Raw genomic sequence first — 26,468 nt, forward strand, 5'->3', positions numbered from 1 at the left:
CATGTTACATGATGTTATACGATGTCCTTACACTTTTATGCCCCAGCCTCTGTCCCGTTCATGAACTCAAAGCCCTGAGCAGCAGATCACAGGGCACAGCTCACAGGAGTGTCTCCACGGGACCTGGAGAGGCACCTGGTGCTACAGTTCTGCTGCATCAGGGTGGGTGATTTGGCTCTTCCCTCCTGAGAACAGGGGTGGGAGGATGGTGTCAGCTCACCTGGGCACAACACAATTTCCCAGCTCTCACCTGAGCAATGCAGACACCACCCAAGGCCCAGCAGCTGCCAAGAGAAGCACCAAGGTGCTCCTCACATGAAAGAGGACAGAAACCAGCACTGGTCAGCAACGGGGCTCATTTATTATCTCATGAGAGTGAGTGACAACAGCTGCAGTAACGTCAGCAGAACCAAAGCTTTGCCCAGGGCCTGAGCTCTGAGCACAGGGCTCCCTGCTGCACTGGGTGGCACTGGGAGGGTTTGTGATGGAGCCAATGGATTTGGGAGATCCCTGAGCTGCAGGGAGTGGATTTGAAGGTGTTCCCAGTGGCCTGTGTCCTCCTGATGCCACCATCCCACAATGCTGATTTCTGTTTCCTCCTTCTACACCAGCTGTCTGCCTTTAAAACAGGAGAAGGCACATGCAGTCCCCAAAATAGCTACACTGTGTGTGGGACATGTACCCAGAACCAGAAGCCTCTTCCAGCAGTGAGGTTTGGGGGCAATAAGGCAGCAGCCAGACCCCATTTTCACCATGTCTGACCAGGTGACTACAGACAGGAGTGTCCCAGGTGCGCTGTGCTGTTCAAAGGGGGCCTGGTGAGCCCTTGGGTGCCTTGGCTCAGTGCTGCTGAGTGACCTCAGGCAGAGCACATGGGTTTTTCTGGGAACTGTTTGGGTTTGGCTGCTGTGGGTTTCAGAGAGCCCTTGTGAGACACTGTGGGTCAGACTGAAAGGCTGAGCATCCCCAGCTCCTGGTCTTGGCTGGAAGTGAGGGTTGTGTCCAAGCCATGAGGCTCCCAGTGAATGAGTGGGGATTCCCAGAGCAGAGGGTCCAAAACTCAGGTGTACACACGAATACACTGCTTTTGGTGGTGTGAGACAGACACCAGCCCGTTTCCAGGGGTGTGTGGGACCTGCAGAGAGCCCTAGAGGACAAGGCCTGGGGTTCCTGTGGGTGTCCATTCATTGCAGTTGGCCATTTCCAGGGGTTGCCACAGAGCAATGGCTTTGGCCAAGAGGTCTCTGCCTTGAGAAGACAAGCTTGGCTTCGCTGCAGGCTCCTGCTGGCTGCTGATGCTGCAGGGTGAGCAGGAGGAGGGTTTCCTTGACCCTCTTCCTGAGCCAGTGGGGCTCTCCCAGGCAGTTCCTAGCAGAAGTGAGACTCACACAGGGATTGTCGCCTCCCATGGCCAGCCCTGAGTGTCTGGAGCTCAGTTAGAGCCCTTCTAGGCCAGGGGCAGCTGGCAGAGCAGTGCCTGTTGCCCAGGCAGATATGATGGGGATGAGGGTAGACAGGTTGTACTGGTGCTTTCAGGGAACAATTTGTGTCACCTTGCTGGCCCCTCGGCACTGGTGCTGGCCCTCGGCGAGCGCTGCGGGGCCGTTCCCACGGCGGCTCCCAGGAGGTTTATAAGTGAGATGTGTAGGGTGGTGTGGGTGGGGAGGGGAAGAAGGTTATCCGGAGGCTGCTGCCAGACAGATCTCGGCTCTCTGAGCTTATCAGCACCTCACTGTCATTGAGGCAGGGACAATGCTCAGAGCAGCCCCTCTCCTTCCCCCTGGTGCCCACCCTTTGCTGGCAGGGAATCAGTGTCATGGAGGGGAAGCTGAAGCTGTCAAGGATGGGGCGCACTCCCAGGGGATCGGGTGTCTCACACATGTGGTCGATGTCGGAGAAGTTCACCAGAGCCTGGGTGGAGTCATAGGAGCTTTTCTCCATGTCATCAGCCCTGCAGGACTGGGAGAAGCTGCCCTTGTCCTGCCCTTTCTGCCTCAGCAGGCGGAAGTCATCTCTGAAGTGGGGGTTGAAGAGCAGGTAGAGCAAGGGGTTGAGGCAGGCAGGCAGGGGCAGGACCACAAGGAAGACGGATTTGATGACCTCTGGGGTGATAAGGAAGAGGTTGAGGGTAGAGGAGAAGGTGAGGAAGGCCACTGGGCAGTAGAGGAGGCAGTTGGTGAAGATCAGCCAGGCCACATGCTTGACCATAGCACAGTCCCAGACAGCGCTGAACTCCCCCTTCAGCAGGCTGCAGTAGAGTCGGATGTAGGTGCCGGTGATAGTCAGGAAGCAGAGCATGTTTGTCATCACCAAGGCCACACTGAAGCCCAGGGTGGTGGGTTTCCCCTCTGGAATGGGGTATGGGAGGCAGAGAGGGGATGCTCCATATTCCCCAACGGAGAAGAGAGGCAGAACGGCAGCCACAGAGGACAGCAACAGGCAGCAACAGGCAGCAGCCTTGACCTTGCCTAGGGACGGGGACTTGCCATAGCCCCGCACGCAGGAGGCTGAGAGGCTGCACTGCACAGCAGCCAGGGTGAGCAGGAAGATGGCAGCCTGGGAGGCCAGCACAGACAGGAACCCTGTGACCCTGCAGCCCGCTCCTGTCTCCCATCTGGCGCCGTATCGGGCGAAGTGGCCGTAGGTGAGGGTGTCCACCAGGGCCAGCATGCTGCAGGAGATGCCTGTCAGCAAGTTGGCCCCAGCAATGGAGCCCACAAGGAACTTCACCGGGGAGAGGTAGCTGGGGGAAGCAAAGACAGCCAGGATGACCAGCCCATTGCAGAGCACCGAGACCAGAACGATGAGCCACACTCCCAGGCGGATGATCCAGCTCTCAAACAGGTGATCACAGGGCTTGAAGGGACCTGGAAGACAAACCCCGAAGTTACACTCAGCAGAAACTGCTTCTCTCCAGTGATTCTGCTCGCCCAGAGTGGTGGCAAGGAAAATATGACATCGTCCACCCTCTTCTGCAGCTGCCTCTTGGCTCTCCCCTGTGCTCCTGACCCCACACTGGGGTCCTCTGGCATCCTCTCAGGCCTTGTCTAGGGCAGAAAAACGGTGCAGGGAGAGGTCAAAATGAAATGTAAGAAACAACAAACTGATGAGCGCTCCTAAAATGTAAAAAAGTCATGACTCCAGACTGACAACACTCCTGGTGTCAGCCTGGCATTTGGGCCCCTCTACCACCACCTGCTCCTTCTCCTGTTCCCTCTGGGAGCTGGTGGTGTGGAGATGTGCCAGGATGCTGCACCCTGCTCTGGCACTGCCAAGCTCTCTCTGTACACTCAAGACCTTGGCCAAGAGGTGTCTGTTTCTGCATGAATGGCCTCTGCACAGAGGGCATGAGCACCATGAGCTGAAGTGTCTGGGCATGAGGGACAGAGGGATGGAGCTGGTGAGGCAGGGAAGGGACAGAGGGGCAGGCAGAACATGGAAAGATATCAGGAGAAATAAAGAAGTGGATGGATGGGTGAGTGAGTAAGGGAAGGTCATGGAGGGGTAAAAAGAGGACTGGTTTAGAAGTTGTTTTCCAAAGAAAAAAGAAGAAAGTAGGGAAAGAGAGACTGGGAAATGGCATAAAATTTCCTCTGGGAGGGATTGGGATGTTTCAGTGAGCGGCTCAGCAAAAACAAAACCAGAGTGGTAGAAGTTTTAGGTGGTAGAAAGCAAACAAAATTAGAGGGAATGGAGAAATCTTTTTCATCTCAAAGGAAGTGAAGCTCAGAGTGTCAGGCAGCAGGACATGCCCTCAGCTGAAATCTTGTTCCTTTTGCAACAAATTCAGTGGAACAAGTAAAAACTCTGTCCCTGCCAGTGTCCCACAGCAGGCTGGCTGGAACCAGACCACTCCAGCCTCCAGGTGTGCTTGTAGGACCCCACTGAGCTATGAACAGGCTCAAAATCAGAGAGCAACCTCCTTGAGCCCCAACCAGCATGTGCAGTCCAGTGCCTCCCTGCTGTCCCTTCCCCAGGAAATAGAGCAAAGTGGCCCTGCAGTCTGCAGTGCCATAGGTATGATCAGGGCATCAGGGACAGGGCCCTGCCTTGCAATATTCCAGGCTGGCTGAGACAAAGCCAAGTGTAAGTCATGCAAGGGAGCAGGAGAGCCAGGTCTGAGTGCAGCAGGGTGGAGGAGCTGTGATACCTGGGGATCCTGATCAGGCTTATCCTGACCTGGGCCTCCCCTCCTAGAGGGGGAGAAGGAAACTCCTCACCTGCACCCATTTGGCCTAAGCCCAACCCATCAGGCTTCTGATCTGAAAGGTATTGGGGGATCCTGGGGATTTGGAGAAGCTCAGAGGATCCCAATTCTGTTCAAAGGGTTTCCCTGGCTGCTCACCGGGGCTTGGTGTGCACTGAATAGTGGGGTGCAGCTTCGATTCCTCGAGGTCCAGCTGAAGATCATCTGCATCTAGGTCATCTGGGGAGGAGAGAACAAGAAACGGTGCTCAGATAGGAGCAAGCAGAACCATCAGAGCTAACTGGGCCAGGAGCTTTTGCTGCTGCCTGTCCTCCACAAAGACCTTCCCAGTCAGTTCCCAGCCTGCAATTTCAAAGAGGCTGCTGGTGTACAGTTTGTCCCCTACAGTCACTGCTGTAGAGGGAGAAGATCTTGTAAATGTTGGTGGGTTGCAGTGCAGCCAACCCCTCTGTTTTTAGGTTACTCCCAACATTTGAAGTATAAGAGCCCCAGATCCCAGAGCTGTGTGATTGTGGTTCTCTTCTCCCAGCACTCTTTATTAAATAAAAAGTAAAGAAATACTCCAGCCTGTGTGGGTACAGAACACAAAGCCTTCAAATGCATCTTCTCTGTGGGAGCTTTCTGGGCAGGCCTTGTCCAATATTTGCTCATCAACAGGGATTTTGGGGCTTTGTTCAGAGGGAGCCATCAGCCTCTTCTTGCAGCACAAATTTTTCATCAGCAGCCACCACCAAACAGTTCAGCAGCAAAGAGACAAGGGAACACAACATTTATTGCTCTGTTTTATGCCCTGTAAAATCTTGGGGCCGTGGCACCTTGTTTTTAATCGTGGATATTCCCAGGATTTCTGAGGACAGACTGGCTGCCTGTGGTTGCAGATTCTGCATCCATGGGGTTTTGGCCCAGCCCTGCACCAGCATCTCTGTCATGCTGGCAGCTGCACCCTGAGCCAGGCTGGGGCTTGCTGAGGGTCAGGCAGAAGAAGAAGCTGCTGGAAGGGAATGGAGCCAAGCCCTCAGCTGTGTTTTCAGTGTAGGTTGTCCCCAGGGTGAACGGTGTCCTCTCAGTCTAATCCACAATGTGCTTTTCTGCTTTGTTCCTTGTTCCTGTTCCCAAAGTCCTGCTGGCTGGCAGCACTGGGACACAGTGAGGAGAGCTGCTGTCCTGCTGCCCTGTTCCCACCCATGGCACCAGCACAGCCTTCAGCTCCCACTGGAGATCTCGGGAGGGTTTTCTGCCAGCAGGAGGAAAGGAAAAGGATGTGGTTTTGTTCTTGCTACAGCCTGGTAGCCAGAGAGCTGGATCTGGGACTGTGGGATGAACTCTCTCTTGGATGAATGGACTGATGCTGGAGCCCAGGTGTGCACCTGGCAGCTTAGACACTGCCAGGAAGGCAAATTTCCACAGCACGGAAGATAAGGCTGACCTGAGTGGGATTTACATGTCTAATCTGTTTACAGGTGATGCCTCTCATGAGCTAATCTCCCTGCCTGTGTTTGAAAATGTGACTGGGACTATTTGATTAAAGGATGATGACAAATAACGTGCTATCTTTAGTGCCTCCTGACAAGCTTCATGACTTTCTCAGCTTCGGGGAGTTTGGAAAAAAGGGTCATTTAAAAAATCTGTCTGTGTAAGAATTGAAATATTACTGCTGCTCTGGAGCCTGGCAAGGAAACACTCACAGCGGGATGGAAAAATATTTCATCCTTGTATTTTATAGTCTTATAAATCTCCAGTGTCTTTTCCAGCCACAGTGCCGAGGCTGTGATGTGCAGTCACAGTACCCGAATAAAACAGACACAGGCTTGCTCCTTCTGTGCTCTGCTGAGACCCAGCCCTTGGAAAGTGTAACCTGTGCCATCCATTTTCTCCTCAAAGCCTGGTTTTAAGCCCAGGTTGAACATTTTCATGCAGTGAGGAGTGATCTTTTGTTTTGCCTGGACTACTGAGCCTGCTGGGAATTACAAAGCAGTCCTTAGTCAGCACAGTGGGATTCAAAGTGAAAAATGCACCTCTCTCTGCTGGAAACCAGTCCCTCTCCAGCCTGGAAACTGTGGAGAAAGGAAAATGGCTGTTGTGTCCTAGCCAGGCAGGCTGCATTGATTTTGAAGAAACTGTTATTTATTTGAATTTTGCTGAGGTGCTTCCACTTTCTGAGGTCTTATGGGGAAAACCCACTCTGGCAATAAGGCCCTGTCCATGAGAAAGGAGCTGCCTGTACCAAAAGCCAAGTGAGAGGAAGAGGAGCAGAATTGCTGGGGAAGGGGTAGAACAGAAAACACAGAATGCTTTTTCCCCTTAGTGCTGTCTGCTTGTTCTCTCTGTCCTGTCTGTCTCAGCCAGGGCAGTCCCTGGGCTTTGAGGGCCCTGCCCTCTCCTTGGCATGGGTGGCTGCAAGGGGCCTGGGCAGTCCTGGTTTGGGTCCTGAGCTTTCTTGAATGACAGCAGAGTATCTCTAAGGACCCTGCAGAGTTTGCCAGGGGTTGCAGAAGTTCATCAGTAACTTTACAAGCTGCTGGAGGTGCTGGTGCTGGGGGAATCATGTCCCAGTGCCCAGGATAACCCTACACATGTGCTCCCTTCTCACTTCCCATAGCTTTGTTCCATCATTGCAAACACATGCTCGTAAGTGAATACATCCCTTTCTATCCTCTATCCTCAAACCAGAGGTCCCAAAGGGAGGTGCTGGGATGGTGATGGGAGTGCCCCAGGGCACTTTCCCTGCCCTCCTCTGCAGCCACTGTTGGGGGCTGCTGGGGGCTGTCCTGGTGACAGGCCCCCGAGCCATCTTTGGGCTCCTGCTCAGCCACAGGGGACAGACTTGGGGCAGGGGGTGTCTGCTAAACACTGCCAGTTGTAATCAAAGAGGCTGAGACAACTGGGATTGCCCAGCCTGAAGGAGAGAAGGCCCCAGGATTTAGAGACTTCCAGTGTTTAAAGGGGCTGAAGAGAGCTGGAGAGCAGCTGTGGCTGCCCCATCCCTGGAAGTGCTCAAGGCCAGGCTGGATGGGGCTTGGAGCCACCTTGGGTAGTGGAAGGTGTCTCTGCACATGGCAGGGGGCAAGGAGAAGAGCTTCAAAGTACTTCCCAAACCCAAACAATTCTAGAATTCTATGATATCCCAAACATTGAAAGTGCTGGATGTGAGACCTTAAATATCCATTTTGTCAAGGTGACTGAATGATGAGACGTGCACCGACCACAGTACTCTGAGCCTCAGGTGGATGTTACTCCGATGTGAATGGACATATTCAGGTGATGCAGGGGGTGTTCCCAGACACCCAGGACTCTGGAAAGATGAAGAAGAGCTGCTCTGGCCCTGGGGTCTGTGTGCTCTGTGTCTGGAGTCAGGTGATCCCTCGGGTGCTGGGCTTGGCTGCAGGATGGGTGCTGGATGTGGGAGCAGGAGAGGCTGTAGGCAGGCAGGGCAAGGCTGGGCATTGTGAGCTATTTCGTGTCCTTACAAGGCTGTCTGGGACAAGCTGCCTTTCACGGCCCAGCCTGGGGTTCTCTGGACTCGTTTGGGAAGGACTGGAAGAAATACAGTCTGAGAGTCTCTGTCTGAGAGGACAGAGCTGGCTGGAAGTGCTCCCTGTCCCTCCCTGCTGCTCTCCCACAGCATCTGAGTGCCCTGACAAGCCTGGCTGGACCCTGCTGCGACACAGCCCTGAGGTATCTTCTCTTCAGCAGACCACTTTCCCTCTTGCATGAAAGGAATGTTTGGGAGCTTTTATCCTCTTTAATGAGAAAGTGTTACAAGGTTCATATAACCCAGCTAAATACCACCAGTGGCTGTCAGAAAGGAAGCACAGGGAACAGAAATAAAGCAGTGATTAATTAAGTAAAACAGCAATATCCCCAAACCCTTATGAGCAAGAGCAGACCCTGTTGCTGGAGGTCTGGAATGTCATCTGCAAAAGCTGCACATCATAAGGAATGATGTTCCTGTGCATTTTACATTTGCACCTCTGTGCTTTGATATTTCAAAACAGATCCAATGCTTTAACATCTGAAAATGGGAGCCTTTACGAGCTGCAAATAGTCTCATTTGGCATGTCTTAGAATCAGTCAGCATTCCCCTGGTCCCAGCATCTCATGAACACACCATTCCTGAGGCTGAGACTGGCCTGGAGGCCTGGGACCCTGTGCTAACTTTTGGTCTGCTGACAGGGCCAGGTGAGAGCATCCTTTGGGACATCAAAGACTTTGGTACCGAGCAAAAGCAGGTCTGTGGCCCCTTGTCACAAACTAGATCTTTCCACAAATGCTATAATTTGCTGTTCAAACCCTACAACTATCTGCACTAGGACTGCTGCAGTATGGGCTGCATTAATGACGGAAAAAGTGACCTGGCTCAGAAAAAAAGCCTGAAGCAACGACTGTAACATGACTCCTCTGAAGTGTCTGGCCAGTGTTACCAGCGAGTCTACCAGGCATCCTGGAGCCACATCATGCCAGTAGGAATCACATTTGCTACCCTCTGGCTGGACTCTTTGCACGTCTAAAGTTTGTTCTAAGGCTGTGAAGGATCAGTGCAGGAGCAAGAGCACAGGGCTTGTGGGTCACTTGCTGGCTGTGTCACAAAGTGTCTTGGTCACCCTGCCCATAACACAGCGTCCAGCAGCTCTGGGTCTGTGTCTGCCTCCAGTCCTGCCTGCTCAGGGTGTGGGAGGACACAGAAAACCCCTGCTTTGGCTGGATGCTCAGTGCTCTGAGAGCAGGTGGGTCAGGGGCTCTCCAGGGGCACACTCCTCTTTCCATCTACCATGTGGAATTGCCCACAGGATGTCTCAGACCTTGGAAGTGCACTGTATTTACACAAATATATAAATAGAATCAGCATCCAGGCTGTGTCCTGAAATGCTGTTTGCACTCTCCAGCAGTTACAGAGGAAGGAAAGGTTCATGTTTTCCTTTATGTTATTCTGAGATTCTCTTGCAGAGGGATCACACCAGCCTTGTGCTGCTGTGCTGGGAATGCAGGGATGCCCTGCACTCTCTGCTGGCCTCCTGGAACTGGCCACATGCATTCTGTGCAGAGCTGCACTTTGGAGCACAGAACAAACTGACTCTTGGTCAGAAAGTGACCATGGAGCTCCTTCTTCCCTGCCTTGGCCAGCGCCTGTGCTGTGCTCCCCAAACATGTCCTGCTGTCACACCTAACCCTGACCTTCTCTGTAACACCAGGGGTGTGCACAAAAACAGCACACATACAGGTCTCTGTATCTCCACTCAGCAGGATATTCCAGCTCTTTGAGCTCATTCTCTTACTCAGATTAATCCCAGGGTCCTTCCTCTAGATGATGTAAGAACAGAGACTGATGATGTCCTGCCAAATGCTCCACATTGCCCAGAAGTCAAAGGACCAAGCCCAGTTGTCCCAGGTAGCCTCAGCCACCATCAAGCACTCTCCCTCCACAGCCAGCAAACATGTCCATGTTGTGGAGGGCTGCCAGGTCCTTTGGGTACATTGTGAAGGTTTGGCTGTGCCAGATCTGCTCTTTCTTCCATGCAGGGTCACCAAACAAAGCCTGTCCAAAGCATTGGGCCACCTGTGTTGAAGAAGGCTCAGCCTGCCCTCCCTGAGGCAGATGTCACCTCTGACAAATGCAGGACTGCACCCGAGCTCACAGCCCTGCCCAGGGACCCATCACCATTCAGCCCTGCTTACTCACAGTGGTTGTCAGCGTGACCCGGGAACAGTTCCAAGGTTCTCTTGTGGGGATCCTCCTCCTCAGGGCTCATGTCTTCTGCCTCCCACTGGCTGGACACCCTGAAGAAGCTGCTGCAGCTCCCGTAGGCACAGCACTGGTAGGCGTACGGCACCTCCAGGACTCTGCACGGAGGAAAGCAGAACTTTAGGGTGTGTCCTCTCCATGACCTGACTCTCCATTGCTTTGCACTTTTTGCTTCGTTCCCTCAGTTGTTCAAAGATGAAACTCACCCATACAGAGTCACAAAATATTCTGAGGTGGAAGGGACCCACAAGGATCATCATGTCCAGCTCTGAAGTGAAAGGCCCCCACAGGGATCACACCCACCATGTATTGAACTGTGCTCTAACCAGCTGAGCTAACCTCAGAGTCAAAAAAATACGGAAAACTCCACGAATCTCTGTGATGTCCCTGTGCAGGGGCCATGCTGATCTTCTCTGTATCATTCCAGTTTTGGTACCTGTGCTGCTGACATGACAAAGGCTGGTCTGTATGGTGATGGGTACAGTGGAGAGGACTTTGCTTTGGTGAATGACTCCGTGTAGGACAGGGGGTGGACCCAGGACAGCCCATGGTGTCTCTGCACTCACCCACTTTTGGTGCTTATGACTCTGTCAGTGAATGGAATGTTGTCAAACACCAAGTTTGGAAACTGCTCTAAAGTTCCCAGTTCCTTGTCCTGGTTCCAGCCAGAACAGGGTTAATTTTTGCAGTAGGTGTGAGGGAGCATGACCAGGACCCAGAGGTTATTCTGTGCCATCTTACTCATTGCTGGGGGAAAGGAGAAAATCTGATGAGGGAGCCATTTGATATTTGTTTGTTATTGGGGGCTTTCCATGCAAATAACTTTTTTTCTTACACTTTTTGTTATTAATATTGTTGCTGTTACAGTCGTGTCTTATCTCATTGCTGTTTTCAGTAAATTGTTCTTATCTCAACCCGTGATCTTGGTCTTTTGTGCCTCCAGTTGGGGAGGAGTGAGTGGTGCATGGTTTTAGCAGGAATACTAAATTGGAGAATACTATTCCTAAACCACACACACCTAAAAACTCTTCTGCTGTTCTCCTCAGAATAAACCAGCCCCTCTTTCCAATGTGCAATGTACCATCTTCAATTTTTACCCCAAGGCCACGTTTTTCCAGGCATCCTTTCTTTCTTTCAAGGGGAGAAGCTTCCCTAGAGCAAGGCTCCCCTTGCTTGTTATTGAGGTCACTTTCAAACTCCATTTCCAGGAGTCCCAGCTCAGGCAGGGAATTCTCAGGTCTCCCAAGTGAAGCAAGTTATTTTAAAATGTCTGATTTCTACTTGAAAGTTGATTTGTTAGTTGCTAATTATAGCATGTATTACAAGGTTAATTCAACAGCAGCTGAGCATCATCTGGATGCAATACCAAGCTGTCAGCAGCTGCATTTTTGGCTTTGCTGGAAGTCAGGGAGACTGCTGATGAAGGCAAAGGAACCCCAGGTTTTCCAGACAATTAAGGTCCTCTGACAAGATCAGTAAATATGGTAAAACTCTATATTCTAAAAATATGCTTTTGTTTTATGTTCTCAAACATTTCTGGCTGAGCCCCGGGAGGGTCTGGAAACTCTGTGTACAAGCTCATTTCCTGTTATAAGCTCCAAATAAGATCCTATTATTGAGAGGTGGTAGGGAGGTGCAGATCCTCCCAGCAAGGCTGAGAACTGCTCTCAGATGACTCCTCCAGACATGTGCCTCGAGAGTAAGGCTATTTAATGGCAGTACCCCAAAATTTAGGGAATGTTAATGGGTCCATTGCCTGGCATGGTTCACTGAAGCACTGCTGCAGGCTCAGCTCCCCTGGTACAAATCCAAACCAGCTCAAGAGATGCCAATGGAACTAATTTAGAGGAGAAACACCCTGGAAGTGCTGAACTTGACCCAGCCTGCACAAGGGACCTGTTGGAGTGGGTCTGGAGGAGCTCATGGAGATGCTCCAGGGCTGGAGCCCCTCTGCTCTGAGCCAGGCTGGGAGGGCTGGGGGTGTTCACCTGGAGAGGAGAAGGCTCCAGGGAGAGCTCAGAGCCCCTTCCAGGGCCTAAAGCCCTTCCTTGGCACTTGTGAGCTTGAGTCCTGTGTCCAGTTCTGGACCCCTCACTTCAAGGAAGACACTGAGGGGCTGGAGCCAGTCCAGAAAAGGGAAATGGAGCTGGGGAAGGATCTGGAGAGTAAATCATATGGTCAGTGGCTGAGGGGCCTCAGCCTGGAGAAAAGGAAGCTCCCCCTTATCAGCAGGGACCTTCCCACTCCCCACAACTGATTTAACAAGGTGGGGACTGGTCTCTTCTCCCAGGCACTAGGGGCAGGGAGAGAGGAAATGGCCTCAAACCACACCAGGGGAGACTCATGTTAGAATCAGGAGGAATTTCTTCAAGGAAGAGCTTGTTAGACATTGGAAGGGGCTGCCCAGGGAGGTGGTGGAGTCCCCATCCCGGGAGGAGTTCAGGGAACAATTGGATGTGGCACTGAGTGCTCTGGGCTGGGTGACAAGGTGGGGATTGGGCACAGGTTGGACTCGATTATCTCAGAGGTCTCTTCCAACATTAATGATTCTCTGATTCTGTGGTTCTGTGAAGAAAGCTGGAGAGGAACGTTGGACAAGAGTCTGGAGGAACATGACCAGGAATCCTAATTTCTTACTGGAAAGGGCAGGCTTTGATGGGATATTGGGAAAAAATTCTTGGCTGTGAGGGTGGGCAGGCCCTGGCACAGGGTGCCCAGAGCAGCTGTGGCTGCCCCATCCCTGGAAGTGCCCAAGGCCAGGTTGGACAGGGCTTGGAGCAACCTGGGATAGTGGAAGTTGTCCCTGCCCATAGCAAGGGGTGGAATGGGATGGGCTTTAATGTTTCTTTTAAACAAACCCACACCATTCTATCGTTCTATGACTTTGGGTGTAGAAAAACCTCCAGAAGCTTCTAGAATGCCCTGCCATTTGGAAACCAGTCATGCAGCAGATCCCAGCTATGAGTTAAAAAAGTCAGAAGAGAGAGCTCTGCAGGCACCACTGATGAGGCAGCCTGAAGGGAGAGCTCCACACTTTTCCTCAGGCCTGAGCTATTAAGCCCTGTGTTGTTGCAGTGACCTGTGGCCCCAGCCCTGTGTGTAACCTGGAGAAGCTCCAGCTTTGGGAACCCATTCTGGATGAGTGGGAGCATCAGCTCATGCATTCTTGGCTAGAAGGGAACTCCCTGGGACACCCAAGCAAGAGGTGACTGCATCTGAGAGGAATTTGTGTTCTCTGGACCATGGGTATCTAAAAGGGCAGGTGCCACACTGAGACCCAGGAGCCAAGGAGTGCCAGGAAAGTCTGAGCCTGCAGCACAGCACTCTGCTCTGAGCCTTTTGCAGCCTCTTCTTGATCAGTTTGATCCCTTCAGGCTCCTCATTAATCCATAACAGACAAGACACGGCCACACAAGCAGAGTTTATGGAAGAAAACCTGGATGTCATTAGGTAGGACTGCTTCTGGGAATGTTTTCCATTGAGAGGAGCCCTGAGCTGGGCCAGTTCCATCCTTTCCACTTGTGTGTGTGTGTTTGGGGTGGGGGTGGTGGCCTGGGAGCACATCACTGCTCTCCCGTGGAACATATTAAAGATGAGATGTGTTAGCAGCAGATGGATCTTCCTCTACCCACGGGGCTGGAGCATGGAGAAAGCATGAGATGGGCAAGGAGAGCAGGAGGGTGAGTGCTGTTAGCAAATACAAGCTGTGCTGAACACCAGAACTGAAAGAGCCAACGCTCCAAGTACCTCATTTTGGGGAAGCTCTCCTTGGTGAAGGGCTCAGAGAGAGCTGGGTTGCCTTGGAGCTTCAGATGTGTCAGTCCAGCCAAACCATCCAGGGGCAGCGTGACCAGCTGGTTGTCAGTCAAGTCCCTGGTGAGGGGAAAGCAGAGAGGGAGACCAAGGTCAGGGCTCTGGTGCCAGGGGTATCTCAGCCAAGCTGAGGGCACTGCCTCAACTGCTCCCTTGATGTGATGCTGAAATGGGGCTGGGTGTGCACTGGGGCCAGGAGCCTCTGCAGATAAACCCTGCAGTCCTTGGGAAAATGAGAGACTGGGGTTAGTGGCCATGCTGGAAGCACTGGCTGGTATCTCCCTGTGCACACAGGTGCCCCACACATCTCCTCCTGCACTGGAGGTCAGGAATGACTGCAGATCCCAGCCCATAAAATACCCACGAGTCTTAGAGAGGGGGCTGAGAACTGGGGACCCTCCAGAGCCAGCAGAGCTGGTCTGCAGTGACCCTTGCAGAAACAGCCCATTGTGCTGAACTTCCTTAAAGGCACCTCAGGTGGCTATGAAAGCATCAGGAAATGGAGATTTAAGTGTCTAGGGTGAGAGCATCTTGAAGATGGCCCCTTCTGCACTTCATCATCCCTTTATTAATAGTATTAACAGGAAACCTTGGGATTTGTTCTGTCCACATCAGTGCTGAGACATGCACCTCAACACATCAGTCTTCCAACATCTATATCCCAGGTGTTCTGGTAGCCCAGGGAATCAGTCTGAGGCCCTCACATACCTCCTATCCAGTGTGAGAGAAATATCCCTGCAACTTACAGCTTGGTGAGGGAGTGCAGGGTCACAAAGGCCTCTGGGTGAATAAACTGGATGTAATTCCAACTCAGGTCTCTGCAAGGCAAGGACACAGCAGTAAGAAGAGAGCAGAGCAGGGCACTGAAGCTGCTGACACTGGCCTGGCCAAGGGCTGTGGTGGGAGCACATGTGGGATCTGTAGCCCCTTGGTCAGCAGCAATTTCTGTCCCACTGCAGCTCCCCACAGACAAGTCTGGCTCTGTATATAGGTGATTTCTAACAGAGGGCACAAGAGTTGGCCTTGCTGGAGCTCCTCTGATGAGACCAATGGGAAAGGATCAATGGAAAAGGTTCTTTTCTAGCTTAATTTCTGTAAATTTGGGAATTTTTTGCCAACGTGCCTTAGTGCCAGAGCATCCCCAGTGCAGTCAGTGCTGGGTGCAGCAAGGCCAGATAGGACCAGGGGTCTGGGGAAGGTGATTTTAGAATGTCTCTTGCCATGTACAGGTGCTTTGGATTCACTGAGTCCCCTCAATAAGCTCTGCCTCCATCCAAGTGAGGGGCCTCCACTCCCTCTGTCACCAGTGCAGAGGAAACCAGCAAATGGGGACACATTTCTGGCCCTAAGGCTGACTACAGGACAACCTTCATCTCTACAGGAGCCAAGATACCTGCTCAGATGTGTGTGACATTGGGTGGGATGAAGCCTTTCCACAGGGAGCAGAACATACCCAAAGGCCATGCCAGAGCCTGCTCAGCTGTGTGTGTGTGGCTGGGCTGGGGCAGTGCTGGATCCCACAAACCTGGGTTTTTTTTGAGCTTTCTGTGCTTTCTAGCACTGACCCCCTGGAGAACACTGCTTTAAACCTGAGGCCTTGGAGAAGGCTTCCAAATTTGAGTGATGAAGTTAAAATCCCAGGTGTGTAGTTAAATAGAAGTCTGTGCTTTCACATGGTGAAGGGTTTGGAATTTGAGTTTTTTATAATATAGTAATAGGCATGGGACAAGATGGAGGATTTTGGGTGGTGTTTCTTTTGGTGCTCATCTTTCTTCTTCATGATTTCAGGTAGTAGTTTCTGGTTGGACAGTTAGTGCTGCACTGAGGGTCACAGGAGTTTGGTTATTGAGTTAGAAGTATAAATAATACAGGTGTTATTTCTCTATTGGACTGTTGAGCTTTAAGAGAGCTTGTAGCAGCTGGATCTCTCTCCATTTTGCTTGCTTCTAACTGGTGGCTAGAAGTGTTGCTGAACTTTCTGTACTTTTGATAAGATTTACTAAACAACCAAGCCCAAACCTGAGAAAATTCATTTCCTTCGTGTGTTTTTTAATCCTGGCTCTTACTGAAGACAGAAGAGACTGAGACAAGCCACTAATTAAGTGGTGCAAAGCACCACCCCATTACAGGGCAGCATGCTCATGTTTCCCTGAGTGTCTCAGTGTCCCCTGTCACACCTCAGTGTTCCTGGGCAGTTGTAACTGTGGTGACACTCACGGGACCCCAGGAATGCTGGGCTGTTAAATGGCTCTCACATTGCTGCAGCACGGGAAAAGATTTTGTGTGATTTAGTTCACTTCCTAACAGAACAGCAAATAAAGACTGTCAGGGCTCTTCCCAGATGTCAGAGCCAGTTGTGCCCTCCAGGGGCTTACCAGCTCCCCAAGGTGCCAAGCACTCAGGAGGTCACTCTGTGTGGGAAGTTCATGCTTGGGTGCACTTGGTATGTGAACACGAGCTTTGGAGTTGTGGGAGGAACTTTCAAACCAAACAGGATGCTCTGCATGGGTGTTCCAGGTGGCTCAAGACCAGCCTGGGTAGGACAGGGGGTGCTGGCACTGAGGTCCACTGGGGTAAATCCCTGCCCTGAGTTCCTCCTGGCATGCAGGAGGCCTCTCTGTGATGTGGGCTCTGTCTTGATGTCTTGGGTTGCAATACAGGATATAACCAAAAGTTTGTATTCTATCACCATCTGATAAACCAGCTGTTGCAGTGTTCTCTATCTCCTCCACAGCCCATCCTCCCTCCAGGAGATCTCTCCTGTTCATGGCCATGCAGTCCCAGGGCAGGGCTGATCAAATTCCATCATCCCATGGGAGATGCTCCAGCCAGGGCAGGAGCCAAGCATTTCCTACCCAGATCAAAGCTGAGATTTGGAATAGCAGAGCAGCCTTTTCCCACTGGATCCCAGAGGAAAACCAGAGCCTTCCACATCATCCCTGGAGCTTTGGAGGAAAACTGCACCTTGTGCAGGAGCCCTGCTCCAGCAGAACCACATCTGTCACTGCAGGAGGATGCAGCCACCATGGAATGGGACTGCACCAACCCCTGACTGACTGATGGGGTGTCAGGGTGTATTCTGACTCTGTCAGTGTTCTGTTGTTTTGCATTACTGTATTTTTATTTTAATTTTCCTAGTAAAGAACTGTTATTCCTATTCCCATATCTTTACCTGAGAGCCCCTTAATTTCAAAATTATAATAATTTGGAAGGAGGGGATTTACATTCTCCATTTCAAGAGAGGCTCCTGCCTTTCTTGGCAGACACCTGTCTTTCAAACCAAGACACTTGGCAGAGCTGCAAAGCGTGGTGAGAGCACGTGGGGTGTGGGCACGAGGGGGCAGGTGAGGAGAGGGGTCTGCAGGCACAGGGGAAGCCAAAAGAATGGTTTGTGACCACTTCTTTTCTAAGGCAGAACAGAAAAGCCAAAAGCCTCCCAGCAGAGACAGAGGCGGGTTGGGAACTTCCCCCAGCCCATGTGGGTTCACAGTGCCCCCTCCCCAGCACGACCCCAGCTGCTGCCCTGGCAGACAATACTTGCATGGAGCGCAGGGCCAGCAGCTGCACAAAGGTGTCTGCTCGAATCTCGTGGATCTTGTTGTGCTGGAGACCACTGGAAAAACAGAACCTGGTTTGAGAAGAGAGCTGAAGGCAGCATTCCTGTGTTATGGAGAGCTTTGTTCCAGTGCAGCAGACTGGCACAGTGGAAGTTGCTGTGCTTGGGAGACCTACTCTTATTCCAAGAGTTAAACAGGATGAGCAGCAAAACATGTCAAAGCCACATCTCCTTTCCACTCCTTCATCCCCTGGGGAAGGGGAAAGTGCAGGGTGAGAGTTCACACAGACTCTGCTGTCTGACCTACACACTCCCCACATCCTCAAGAGACATCCTGGATGCTCAGAACATGCACCCTGTGGGAAAGGTTCAGTTCCTCAGTTTTGTTTTCCCTAGTGTGAACCAGTGGTGAATACTTATTAAGATTCCTGCAGAATGCCCATCATGAATTCCCAGACCTGCAGAAGCAGTGTCCCCCCATCTGTGACCTTCTGCAAGGGGAGACAGCCTCTGCCTGGTGCTCCAGCTACAGCAGCTCCCTGGGCATTTCTCAGGTTGTTCACCTGCCTGTAGAGTCACAAATGATATTTGCTCCTCTCACTCAAGGACCCCCACGTGCTGGCTGTAATGTCCCAGCTGGTACTTGGCCAGATGCTCCTGTTTCAAAGCTGGGCACTTGAGCTGCTCCTTGGTGCCCCAGGTACCCAGGCTGGCAATACTCCCACCTCTAGCCAAGATTTCATGTGGAACTGGAAGATCTGGGCACAAATTTGGAGGTCTCACTGATTGGAAGAGGTGGAGTTTGGGCAGAAGAGGTATTGGAGCAAGGCCCAATAATAATTTAAGGGTGTTTAGCTGTGAGGAATCACCTGTGTGGTGCAGGTAAAGGTCTGCACAGCCACACTTCCAGCAGGGCGAGGGCACATCTGAGCTCTTTGTGTGCCAGGTTGTACCACCAGGCACCACCAGACTTGTTCCAAACCATCAGGAATGCTGATGCTTAGTGGGGCTTACAGGACAAGAACTTTGGAGTTAAGGGACCAAATACTCATTTTGGTCACTTAATTTAAAAAAAAATCATAAAAAATATTCATTTAAGGTATATAGGTATAATCTATTTGACTTCATTAGCCAGAAACTGGGATTAAATGTGATTTTATATTAATATTTATATTTCATATTAAGCATATTATATTAATTTGGAATATTATAAAATTTTGTAAGAAGAAACTTAGGCAGAATGTGTGAAACTACAGGTTTGAAATTCGGAACATTTGCCTTATTTTGGCGTACTTTCTATTTTTTTCAGATGTTTTCCTGGGGGTACTCTCACAGCTGCCATAAAAGGCATCAGGGGCTGGTGTAATCTTGTTTCTATGTAGTTTCACAGTGTTCTAATGTCCAGTTTGCTAAGGCTGGATGAGCTGGTCTGACTGTGCAGGCTGGGGTGCTACAGAGAGCAGGGATAACCTCTCCTGTGGGCTTTTTAATGGGGATGCTGCTCCCATACATCTGTTCTTCCAGGTAGCAGAATTCTGTAAAAAATCATGGAGTCTATCTTAATTTTATTTACCAGTTTTTCTCAAAAAGGCCAAGAACTTCTGTTCTATTTGAAGTGTGGGACCAGATCTCCAGACACTGAGCTGAATGTGAATAACTTTGTCTCAGAGCAGCAGCAGCGCCTCCCAGGGCCTGGAGAGGACCCAGTGCAAGAGCTACATCTGAGGAGAGAATCCCCCTTCTGTCAGGAGGGACTGGCCCTGGGCAGGCTGGATAAGAGCTGCTTTGTGCCCATGGGGCCCCTCCTTGAAGCAGAAGACATTTATGGTGGATACAAACCCTATCACATTGCTTAGCTCACAGTGGGACTGGAGTTAGTGAAGTGAATTCAGTGCTGTCCTGTCCTACTTCTGTTGAAGTGTCTGGGACCTCTGAAAGGACCTGCCTGAATTAAGCTCCTATGCACAGGGAATGTATTTTTATTCTGTATGTGCACAGGGGCAAGGAGTGGAGCTCTGATTCCATTTGCACTCCAGTCAGTGAGTTCTAATGCCCAACTTTCCCAGTGCTTAGGGGTCTCTCTGAGTGGGAACTGCCCCTCCCCTCAAAGCAGCCCTTTTCCCCCAGAGCACAGCACAAACACGGACATCTCCATACTCACAGCTCCTCCAGCTGCTGGCACCGATGGAAACTGGGCAGCTCTTCGATTTGGTTGTGTGACAGCTCTCTGCAGGGAGAGGAGAGCACAGGGATGTTGGGACATCACAGGCAGTGCCCTGAGCCCTCCCTGGGAAGGCAGGTGCTGCTGGAGAGCGAGGTGCCCTCCCCTCATTCTGCACAGCTCCACTTTTGGGAAGCCCAGTGAGTGGGATCTCCAGCCTGCGCTGATGCTGGCTCTGGGTGTCTCTGTGCAAGGTGAGGGTTGCCCCAGGATTTACCCACCCCAGCCCAGCCCAGCCTAGCCCAGCTCCCCCAGCACAGCCTGTGAGTGGAGCTGGGGTACAGCTGGGGTGGGCTTGTCCTCCCCAGCCTCAAGCCAGCTGTGGAACCTCCCGTGCCATGCACAGCCCTGCTTTCTGTGGGCACAGCACAGAGAGATTTCTGCCAGAGCTCGCAGAAGCTGCAGATGTGCCTGCAGAGCCTGGGGAGGTTTTGACCAGCCAGCTTCTCCCTCCTGGCACAGCAACTCCACTGCCCGTTGCCTGCTCCCCATTCAGCCTTCCCTGGCTTTCTCCCAAGGTTAGGGAAGGGGTCGTGGCATTGGCAGGGATTTGGTTCAGGACATTACAGACTTTGAAAACCTCTGGTCCTTGTTCTTTCAAGTGCTGTCAGTCAAAAGCAGTTTGCAGCAAACTCCTCTTCCCACTGATTCATGGCCCATGTCATGTCAGCATCTAGAGTAGAGTGGCTTGATAGTCAGAGGAAAACCCACCCTGGCACAGCTTAATGAGAATTTATTGAAGCTGAAACAGGCTGGGTAAGGAGCAATGTTTAAACCTAGCTCTTTCCCCCACCAGCAGAAACTGGATTTGTGGTTGTTCAAGGGAAATTTGCCCCAGGGTAAAGTTTTGTATGTGGTTTCTCTGCCGACTTTCCAAACTTGGTTTCCATCTTTCTGCCAATAGATTGCTCCTAAAATATTTCAATTATTATTATTTTTTTTGCCAACCCACACACGACCAGTTTTCCGTGGTGGAGAGGAGGGAGGGAAAAGCAAGCAAAAGGTTTGTGCTGGGCTCTGGAGGCTGTCAGGATGGAGAAAGAGCCTTAGCATCAGTCACTTTTCCCTGGTCCCTGTGTCAATCCATTGGGCTTGGCAGGGCTGTAGCTTAGCTAACAGTGATGGGGCAGCACCACCCCCAGGAGTTATTTCTGGTTCCTGCAGAGTGAGGAGAACCAGGTGCAGCTCAGAATTTACAAACAGAGCAGCCTCAGTCACTCGTGCTCTGTCAGGAACACATCAGGATGAAGGTGTGATGGCAGCAAAGGGATTTCAGCTCTGCTCAGGGGAGTGTCACCTATTTCTGCTTGAGAAGAAAGTCAAATCTTCCAGGGCTCAAGGAGCATTTGGACAACTGTCTCAGGCACAGGGTAGGATGGTTGGGGTGTTCTATGCAGGGCCAGGAGCTGGACTCAAAGATCCTTGAGAGTCCTTTACACCTCAGGGTGTACCATGGTTACAGGAAATCTGTGCCCTGAGCAGGAGCTCTGGATGAAAGCAGCAGGATGATGCCAGGTTGATGCCAAAGGCTGCCCTGCCTGTGTGTGCTGGGCTCAGCACGGGTGGCATCCCAGGATGGCTGTGACCCTCTGCCCCTGCAGGGGCTCTGCAGTCCCTGTGCAGGATCCTTGCAGAGAATCCACACCGTGGTGTGGGGCCAGAATTGCAGCTTTAACTGTGCCATCTATGGTGAGATGTGTCACAGTCACAGCTCCTACGGCTGCCAAGGGACAGGCAGAGACCAACCACTGAGTCTGTGGGGATCAGGGGGGCCAAAGTATTTCAAGGGCAAGAGAGATGTAAACATGCACATACTCTCTCTCCAAACCCTGAAAGCAATGCAATTAATGTCAGGAAAGTTCACTAGGAAAGAGGAACAAGAGCAAGGAACAAGGTGGTGTGTCCCAATCAAACTCTCCCACATGGGGGGTAGGCACAAAGAACAGGCTCTGCTATGAGGGTTTGCAGTCTGATAACTTGAGAACATAAACAGAGGTCTGGGACCCAGCAGCCTGGGCCAGTCCAAAGGCTGCACTTTCACAGCAAGTCATCCATTGAATTGGTCCAGATGTTTAAAGATGAGAGATCTTCCCTACAGGGACATCTGGAACCAAAAGCCTATAATCTCCTAAGTTAAAAATTGTCTTCTTTTATTTTTATGTTTTACTCTTGTTTCCAATTTCTGTGATCAAGAATTCACTCCTGTTGCTTTCCTGGAACAAACTTGTTTTCTTTTTCAGCTTGCTTGTATAAAGACTGATGAGAGGCAAGCCTGTTGCTGCCCTAAGGCTGCAAACTTGTATAAATCTGGCTCATGACTCATTTCCTGAGGATGTCTTTGACTGCAAACATAGTTGGGGATCTCAGGAGCTAGGGGTGTGATTCCTGAGATGATGCAGAACCCTTCTGAGATGTTGATTTCATCATGTACCAAGCTAAAGGAGAAAGCATGGCACCCCAACATCATTCAGGGCCTGGCTAAGCAGGCAGAGCCAAAGAAACAGAGACCTGGTCTGTCTGTGCTGCCCCATGTGAAGAAATGCAGCCCTGTGGCCTCACAGGTCTCCATCAGGTCAGACCTGATCCCTCCTGGGATATGAAGAGGATCCTTCCTCCAGATGATGACACTTGCTGGAGCTCCAACTGCAATAAGCCAAGGCTGGGGCAGAGGGTGAAGGTGATTTCCCCCTTTTTGGGCTAAGAGCTTAGCAGAGCTGGGAGCTGTGAAATGCTGTGGCCATTCTTACCCATCTCCTTTGGTGCCCTCTCTGTGCCCCTTGCATGGGCAATTCCTCCTGGTGCAGAGCAAGGAGTGCCTGATACAGCCCTGACACCAGAGCATCATGCTGGGATGGAGTTGAAAAACAAGCAAGAGCTCAGTGTAGTGAATAAGAAGGTGGTGATTTCTGCATGGAAAAGGTGATGGGAGCAAGAACCACAGGATGGTCTCCCATAGCTGGTCCTTTCCCTGAGCTAGACAAAAGGAAAGCCCTGCTCCTGAGGGCGTTTCTAAAGGAGCAGGCAGGACAGAGACACAGGTTACTCACAGGACTCGGAGGCTGGGCAGCTGCTGGCACATCCTTCTGGGGAGGAAATGGATTCCTGCCCGGGTCAGGGTCCTAGAGGGATGGAGGAGACAAGAAATGGTGCTGCTGACAGCCAGCACCCAGACTCTGTGACCCAGAAGCCCAGCTGCCAGTCCCAGACAGTGGCAGGAGACAATATCAGTAGGACAATAAAATACCTGGAGAGGATAAAAATCTGCCTGGCAGTTTTGTAAACAGGCACTGCTGCTGTGCCTGGCTAAGGTGAGTGTGCCTATGAAGAGTTCTGGGCCACTGCTGGGTACTGAATTCACAGCTGGCCTCGGCCTTGCTGGGGCAGGTGGCAGTGCCATCTACAGCATGCCCTGCTGTCTCTGATCCCATTGCCCAGGCTGGAGCCAGGACTGCCTCAGGAACCTCTGTATGAGGAATGGACGGTGTGTCCCTGTGTCCCCGTGTCCTTGTATCCCTGTGTTCCCATGTCCCCGTGTCCCCGTGTCCCTGTGTCCCTGTGTCCCCGTGTCCTTGTATCCCTGTGTTCCCATGTCCCCGTGTCCCTGTGTCCATGTGTCCCTGTGTCCCCGTGTCCCCGTGTCCCTGTGTCCCTGTGTCCCTGTGTCCCCGTGTCCCCGTGTCCCTGTGTCCCCGTGTCCCCGTGTCCCCGTGTCCCTGTGTCCCTGTGTCCCTGTGTCCCCGTGTCCCCGTGTCCCCGTGTCCCCGTGTCCCTGTGTCCCTGTGTCCTCGTGTCCCTGTGTCCCTGTGTCCCTGTGTCCCTGTGTTCCTGTGTCCCCGTGTCCCTGTGTCCCTGTGTCCCTGTGTCCCTGTGTCCCCGTGTCCCCTTGTCCCCGCATCCCCGTGTCCCTGTGTCCCTGTGTCCCCAAGACAAGCATGGCCAGGCCACCCCCTGGCCAGGGATGCTCCCAGTTTGGGCTCAGCATGGGGACCAGTGTCCTCCAAGGCCTTGCTCTCCTGAGGGGGTGAGGAGGGGACCCAGGAGCCCCAGCCTGGCTCGGATGATTCCTGAACTGCACCACGGTGCTGCCTCCAGTATGGGCACAGCAGGGACACTGCACTCAGAGTTCACTCCTTCACAGATGCAGAAGGGAAGGAAGAAAAAACCAACCAACCGACCAACCAAAAAAAAGACTGGAGCACACTCAAGAGTACCAAGAGAGCCACTCACAGGGAGGAAAGCTGCGTTCAGGAGCCACAGGAGTGAAACCAAGCAGAAGGGTGAGAGGCAGAGCTGAATACTGCACAGCACTGGGGAGGTTTCCTCACTGAAACAGCCTGGACCGCCTTGGAGGAGGAAGAGCACAGCTAGCAGGGTAAAAGGGAGAGAGGTGCCACTCACAAAACTTCTAGGCTGGTGGTGCCTTTGAGGTCCGGGAATTCCCTGATGTCTGTGGCTCCATTGAGCGACCTGCAGAGAAACAAGGGTGAAGTGAGGTGGGCAGGGGAGGCAAGTGCAGCTGCCCAAGGTTCCTCCCTGTGCACACAGGTGCCCCACACATCTCCTCCTGCACTGGAGGTCAGGAATGACTGCAGATCCCAGCCCATAAAATACCCACGAGTCTTAGAGAGGGGGCTGAGAACTGGGGACCCTCCAGAGCCAGCAGAGCTGGTCTGCAGTGACCCTTGCAGAAACAGCCCATTGTGCTGAACTTCCTTAAAGGCATCTCAGGTGGCTATGAAAGCATCAGGAAATGGAGATTTAAGTGTCTAGGGTGAGAGCATCTTGAAGATGGCCCCTTCTGCACTTCATCATCCCTTTATTAATAGTATTAATAGGAAATCAAGGTTCCAGAGCCATCGGCCATGGTGGCAAATCTGCTTCCTCACAGCCAGATGTGCTCAAGGCCCAGATCCAGCGTGTCCCTGGGGCTGGAGCAGACACCTCGTGCTGTGCAGATACAGCGAGATGGAGCTGGGCACTTCTGTGCAAGGAGACTTGGCAAGCTCAGAGCCTCTCCCAGCCACTGAAATTCTTGGCAAGATCTCTACCCAAATTAAATAAAAAAACCCCAAACAATTACCACGGGGAATGTAAGCAGGGCATCCCACCCAAGCCTCCCCGGGTCTATGCATTTGGATCTAAAGAATGCAGGGCTATTTGAATGATTTATTTTATGTGCCTGGGTGAGGCTTGTAAATAGAGATTTATGAGGTTGCCTCTGCCTCAGTATTTTTAGTGCTGTGCCACAACAGGTTGGCTGAAAAGCCAGCGTGGGGAAGCTGCTGTGGTTGAGGTGGTGCCCAGGCTGTGCTGGTGGCCCTGGAGCAGGAAGCACTGCCACTGCTGGCTGCCCAGTAATATCATTTGTGCCATGGTGCTGGGATGTGTTCCTCCACTTCTCCAGCTTGTGGAGGAAGGCAGATGCCTTCAGTGTCCTTCTGTTTGGGCAATTATAAGCTGTGGCACTTATGAGACCCTGCAAGGCCTCAGTGCCTGTCAGCTGTATGGGGAGGAGAAATTAGTGGCTGCCTCCAAAATGGCCTTTTCAAAGTTACCCTTCCTCAGAAGAAAACATCTGCAGTGTTTACACCTTTGGGGGGTGGGCAACAGAGTGGTTTCATGGTCCTCTATTGGCACAGGGGCTCTTGAAAAAACCGAGGTGGGGGAGGCCACAAAGGTGGGCACACGGGGCTTGGAGCTTGGGTGTTACCTCTCTGGGGATGTGCTTGGTGAACTTACAGAGTGTGGAGCTTTGGCAAGTACTGGAAAGCAGACTGTCCAACAAACTGGATGGGATTGTCATAAAAATGGCTGCAATGGGAAAGAGGAAGGGGTCAGAGTGTGCTCACACAAAGAGAAGATGCTGTTACAGGTGAAGAGTGTCAGAGCTCCAGCAGCAAGCCATGCAGGAGGTGCTGCAGTGCTGAGGAACTCTTGTTCCCAGAAAAGCACAGGCTGTCCCACTGGCCTGCTCCAGCTGGGCATTGGGACAACTGAGTCCTCCTGCTGCTCTGAATGGGCCCCTTGGGTCCTGCTGAACCAGAGGGGCTGGGAAGGTGTAAAGCCCTTCTCCAGTCCCACTGAGAAACACCTTGCACTGGAGGACACCTTCTGTGGTCTCACACACAGCACCAGCACCTTTCCCACTTCTTGTTAGGTCCCAGAAACCTGGGTTTTTAAGCTTTCTGTGATCTCTGACCCCCTGGAGAACACTGCTTTTGACCTGAAGCCTTAGAGAAAGCTTCTAAAGATGAGTAATAAAATAAATAAATAAAATAAAATAAAATAAAAAAATAAATAAATAAATAAAAAATCACGAGTGTGTAGTGAATTAGAAGTGTGTGTTTTCACATGGTGGTGGATTTAAAATTTGAGATTTTTATAGTATAGTAATAAGTATGAGACAACATGGAAAATTTTGAACGTTATCTCTTTCTTTGTTCATCTTCCTTTTTCCTTCTTCTTCATAGTTTTCAAGTAGTAGTTTCTGGTTGGTCAGTCAGTGTCACTCTAAAAGCCATGAGAATCTAGTCATTAAGTCAAAAGAATAAATAAGTGTTACTTCTCTATTGAACTGTTTAGTTTTAAGAAGCCTCGAGGAGCTGCATCTGTTGCCATTTTTCCTCGCTTCTAGCAAGTAGCTCGAAGTGCTGTCGAATGCTCTGTACTTTCTTTTCTAAAATTTAATAAACAACCAAGCCCAAACACGAGAAAATACATTTCCATCGTGTTTCTGTCAATCCCAGCTCTGAGTGAAGGCAAATGAAACTAAAACAAATCGCTAATTAAGTGGTGCAAAGCCCCCACACCACTGCTACAACTTGTCCCAGTCAGTGGAGAGAAGTGAGCTCTTCTAGGACCCAGTGAGACATGGCAGGAGCTGTCACCTCCTACAAGAAGCACTTTGCACCCCACTGACTGTGAAAGACTT

At 51.5% G+C, this 26,468-nt stretch overlaps 1 protein-coding gene and 1 non-coding gene across 2 annotated transcripts in view; both read right to left on the bottom strand.

The window, feature by feature from the left end:
• Positions 1-336: 336 nt before the first annotated feature.
• Positions 337-26,468, bottom strand: part of LGR6 (leucine rich repeat containing G protein-coupled receptor 6) — a 95,958-nt gene continuing 69,826 nt past the window's right edge. The window contains exons 8-17 of the mRNA XM_014872627.2: positions 25,277-25,348; positions 23,936-24,004; positions 22,585-22,656; positions 19,478-19,543; positions 17,302-17,373; positions 14,507-14,578; positions 13,695-13,820; positions 9,885-10,045; positions 4,346-4,426; positions 337-2,867 (exon numbers count right to left, since the gene is read on the bottom strand). Coding sequence (XP_014728113.2) covers positions 1,630-2,867; positions 4,346-4,426; positions 9,885-10,045; positions 13,695-13,820; positions 14,507-14,578; positions 17,302-17,373; positions 19,478-19,543; positions 22,585-22,656; positions 23,936-24,004; positions 25,277-25,348 — 2,029 coding nt within the window. The 3' untranslated portion in view covers positions 337-1,629. The remainder of the gene's footprint in view (positions 2,868-4,345; positions 4,427-9,884; positions 10,046-13,694; positions 13,821-14,506; positions 14,579-17,301; positions 17,374-19,477; positions 19,544-22,584; positions 22,657-23,935; positions 24,005-25,276; positions 25,349-26,468) is intronic.
• Positions 10,298-10,401, bottom strand: LOC148220921 (U6 spliceosomal RNA). The gene has a single exon (XR_015808781.1). It is a non-coding gene; the product is annotated as a U6 spliceosomal RNA (small nuclear RNA).

This window comes from Sturnus vulgaris, chromosome 29 (genome assembly GCF_052056855.1).
Source record: "Sturnus vulgaris isolate bStuVul1 chromosome 29, bStuVul1.hap1, whole genome shotgun sequence".
In the NCBI taxonomy this organism is placed as follows: domain Eukaryota; kingdom Metazoa; phylum Chordata; class Aves; order Passeriformes; family Sturnidae; genus Sturnus; species Sturnus vulgaris.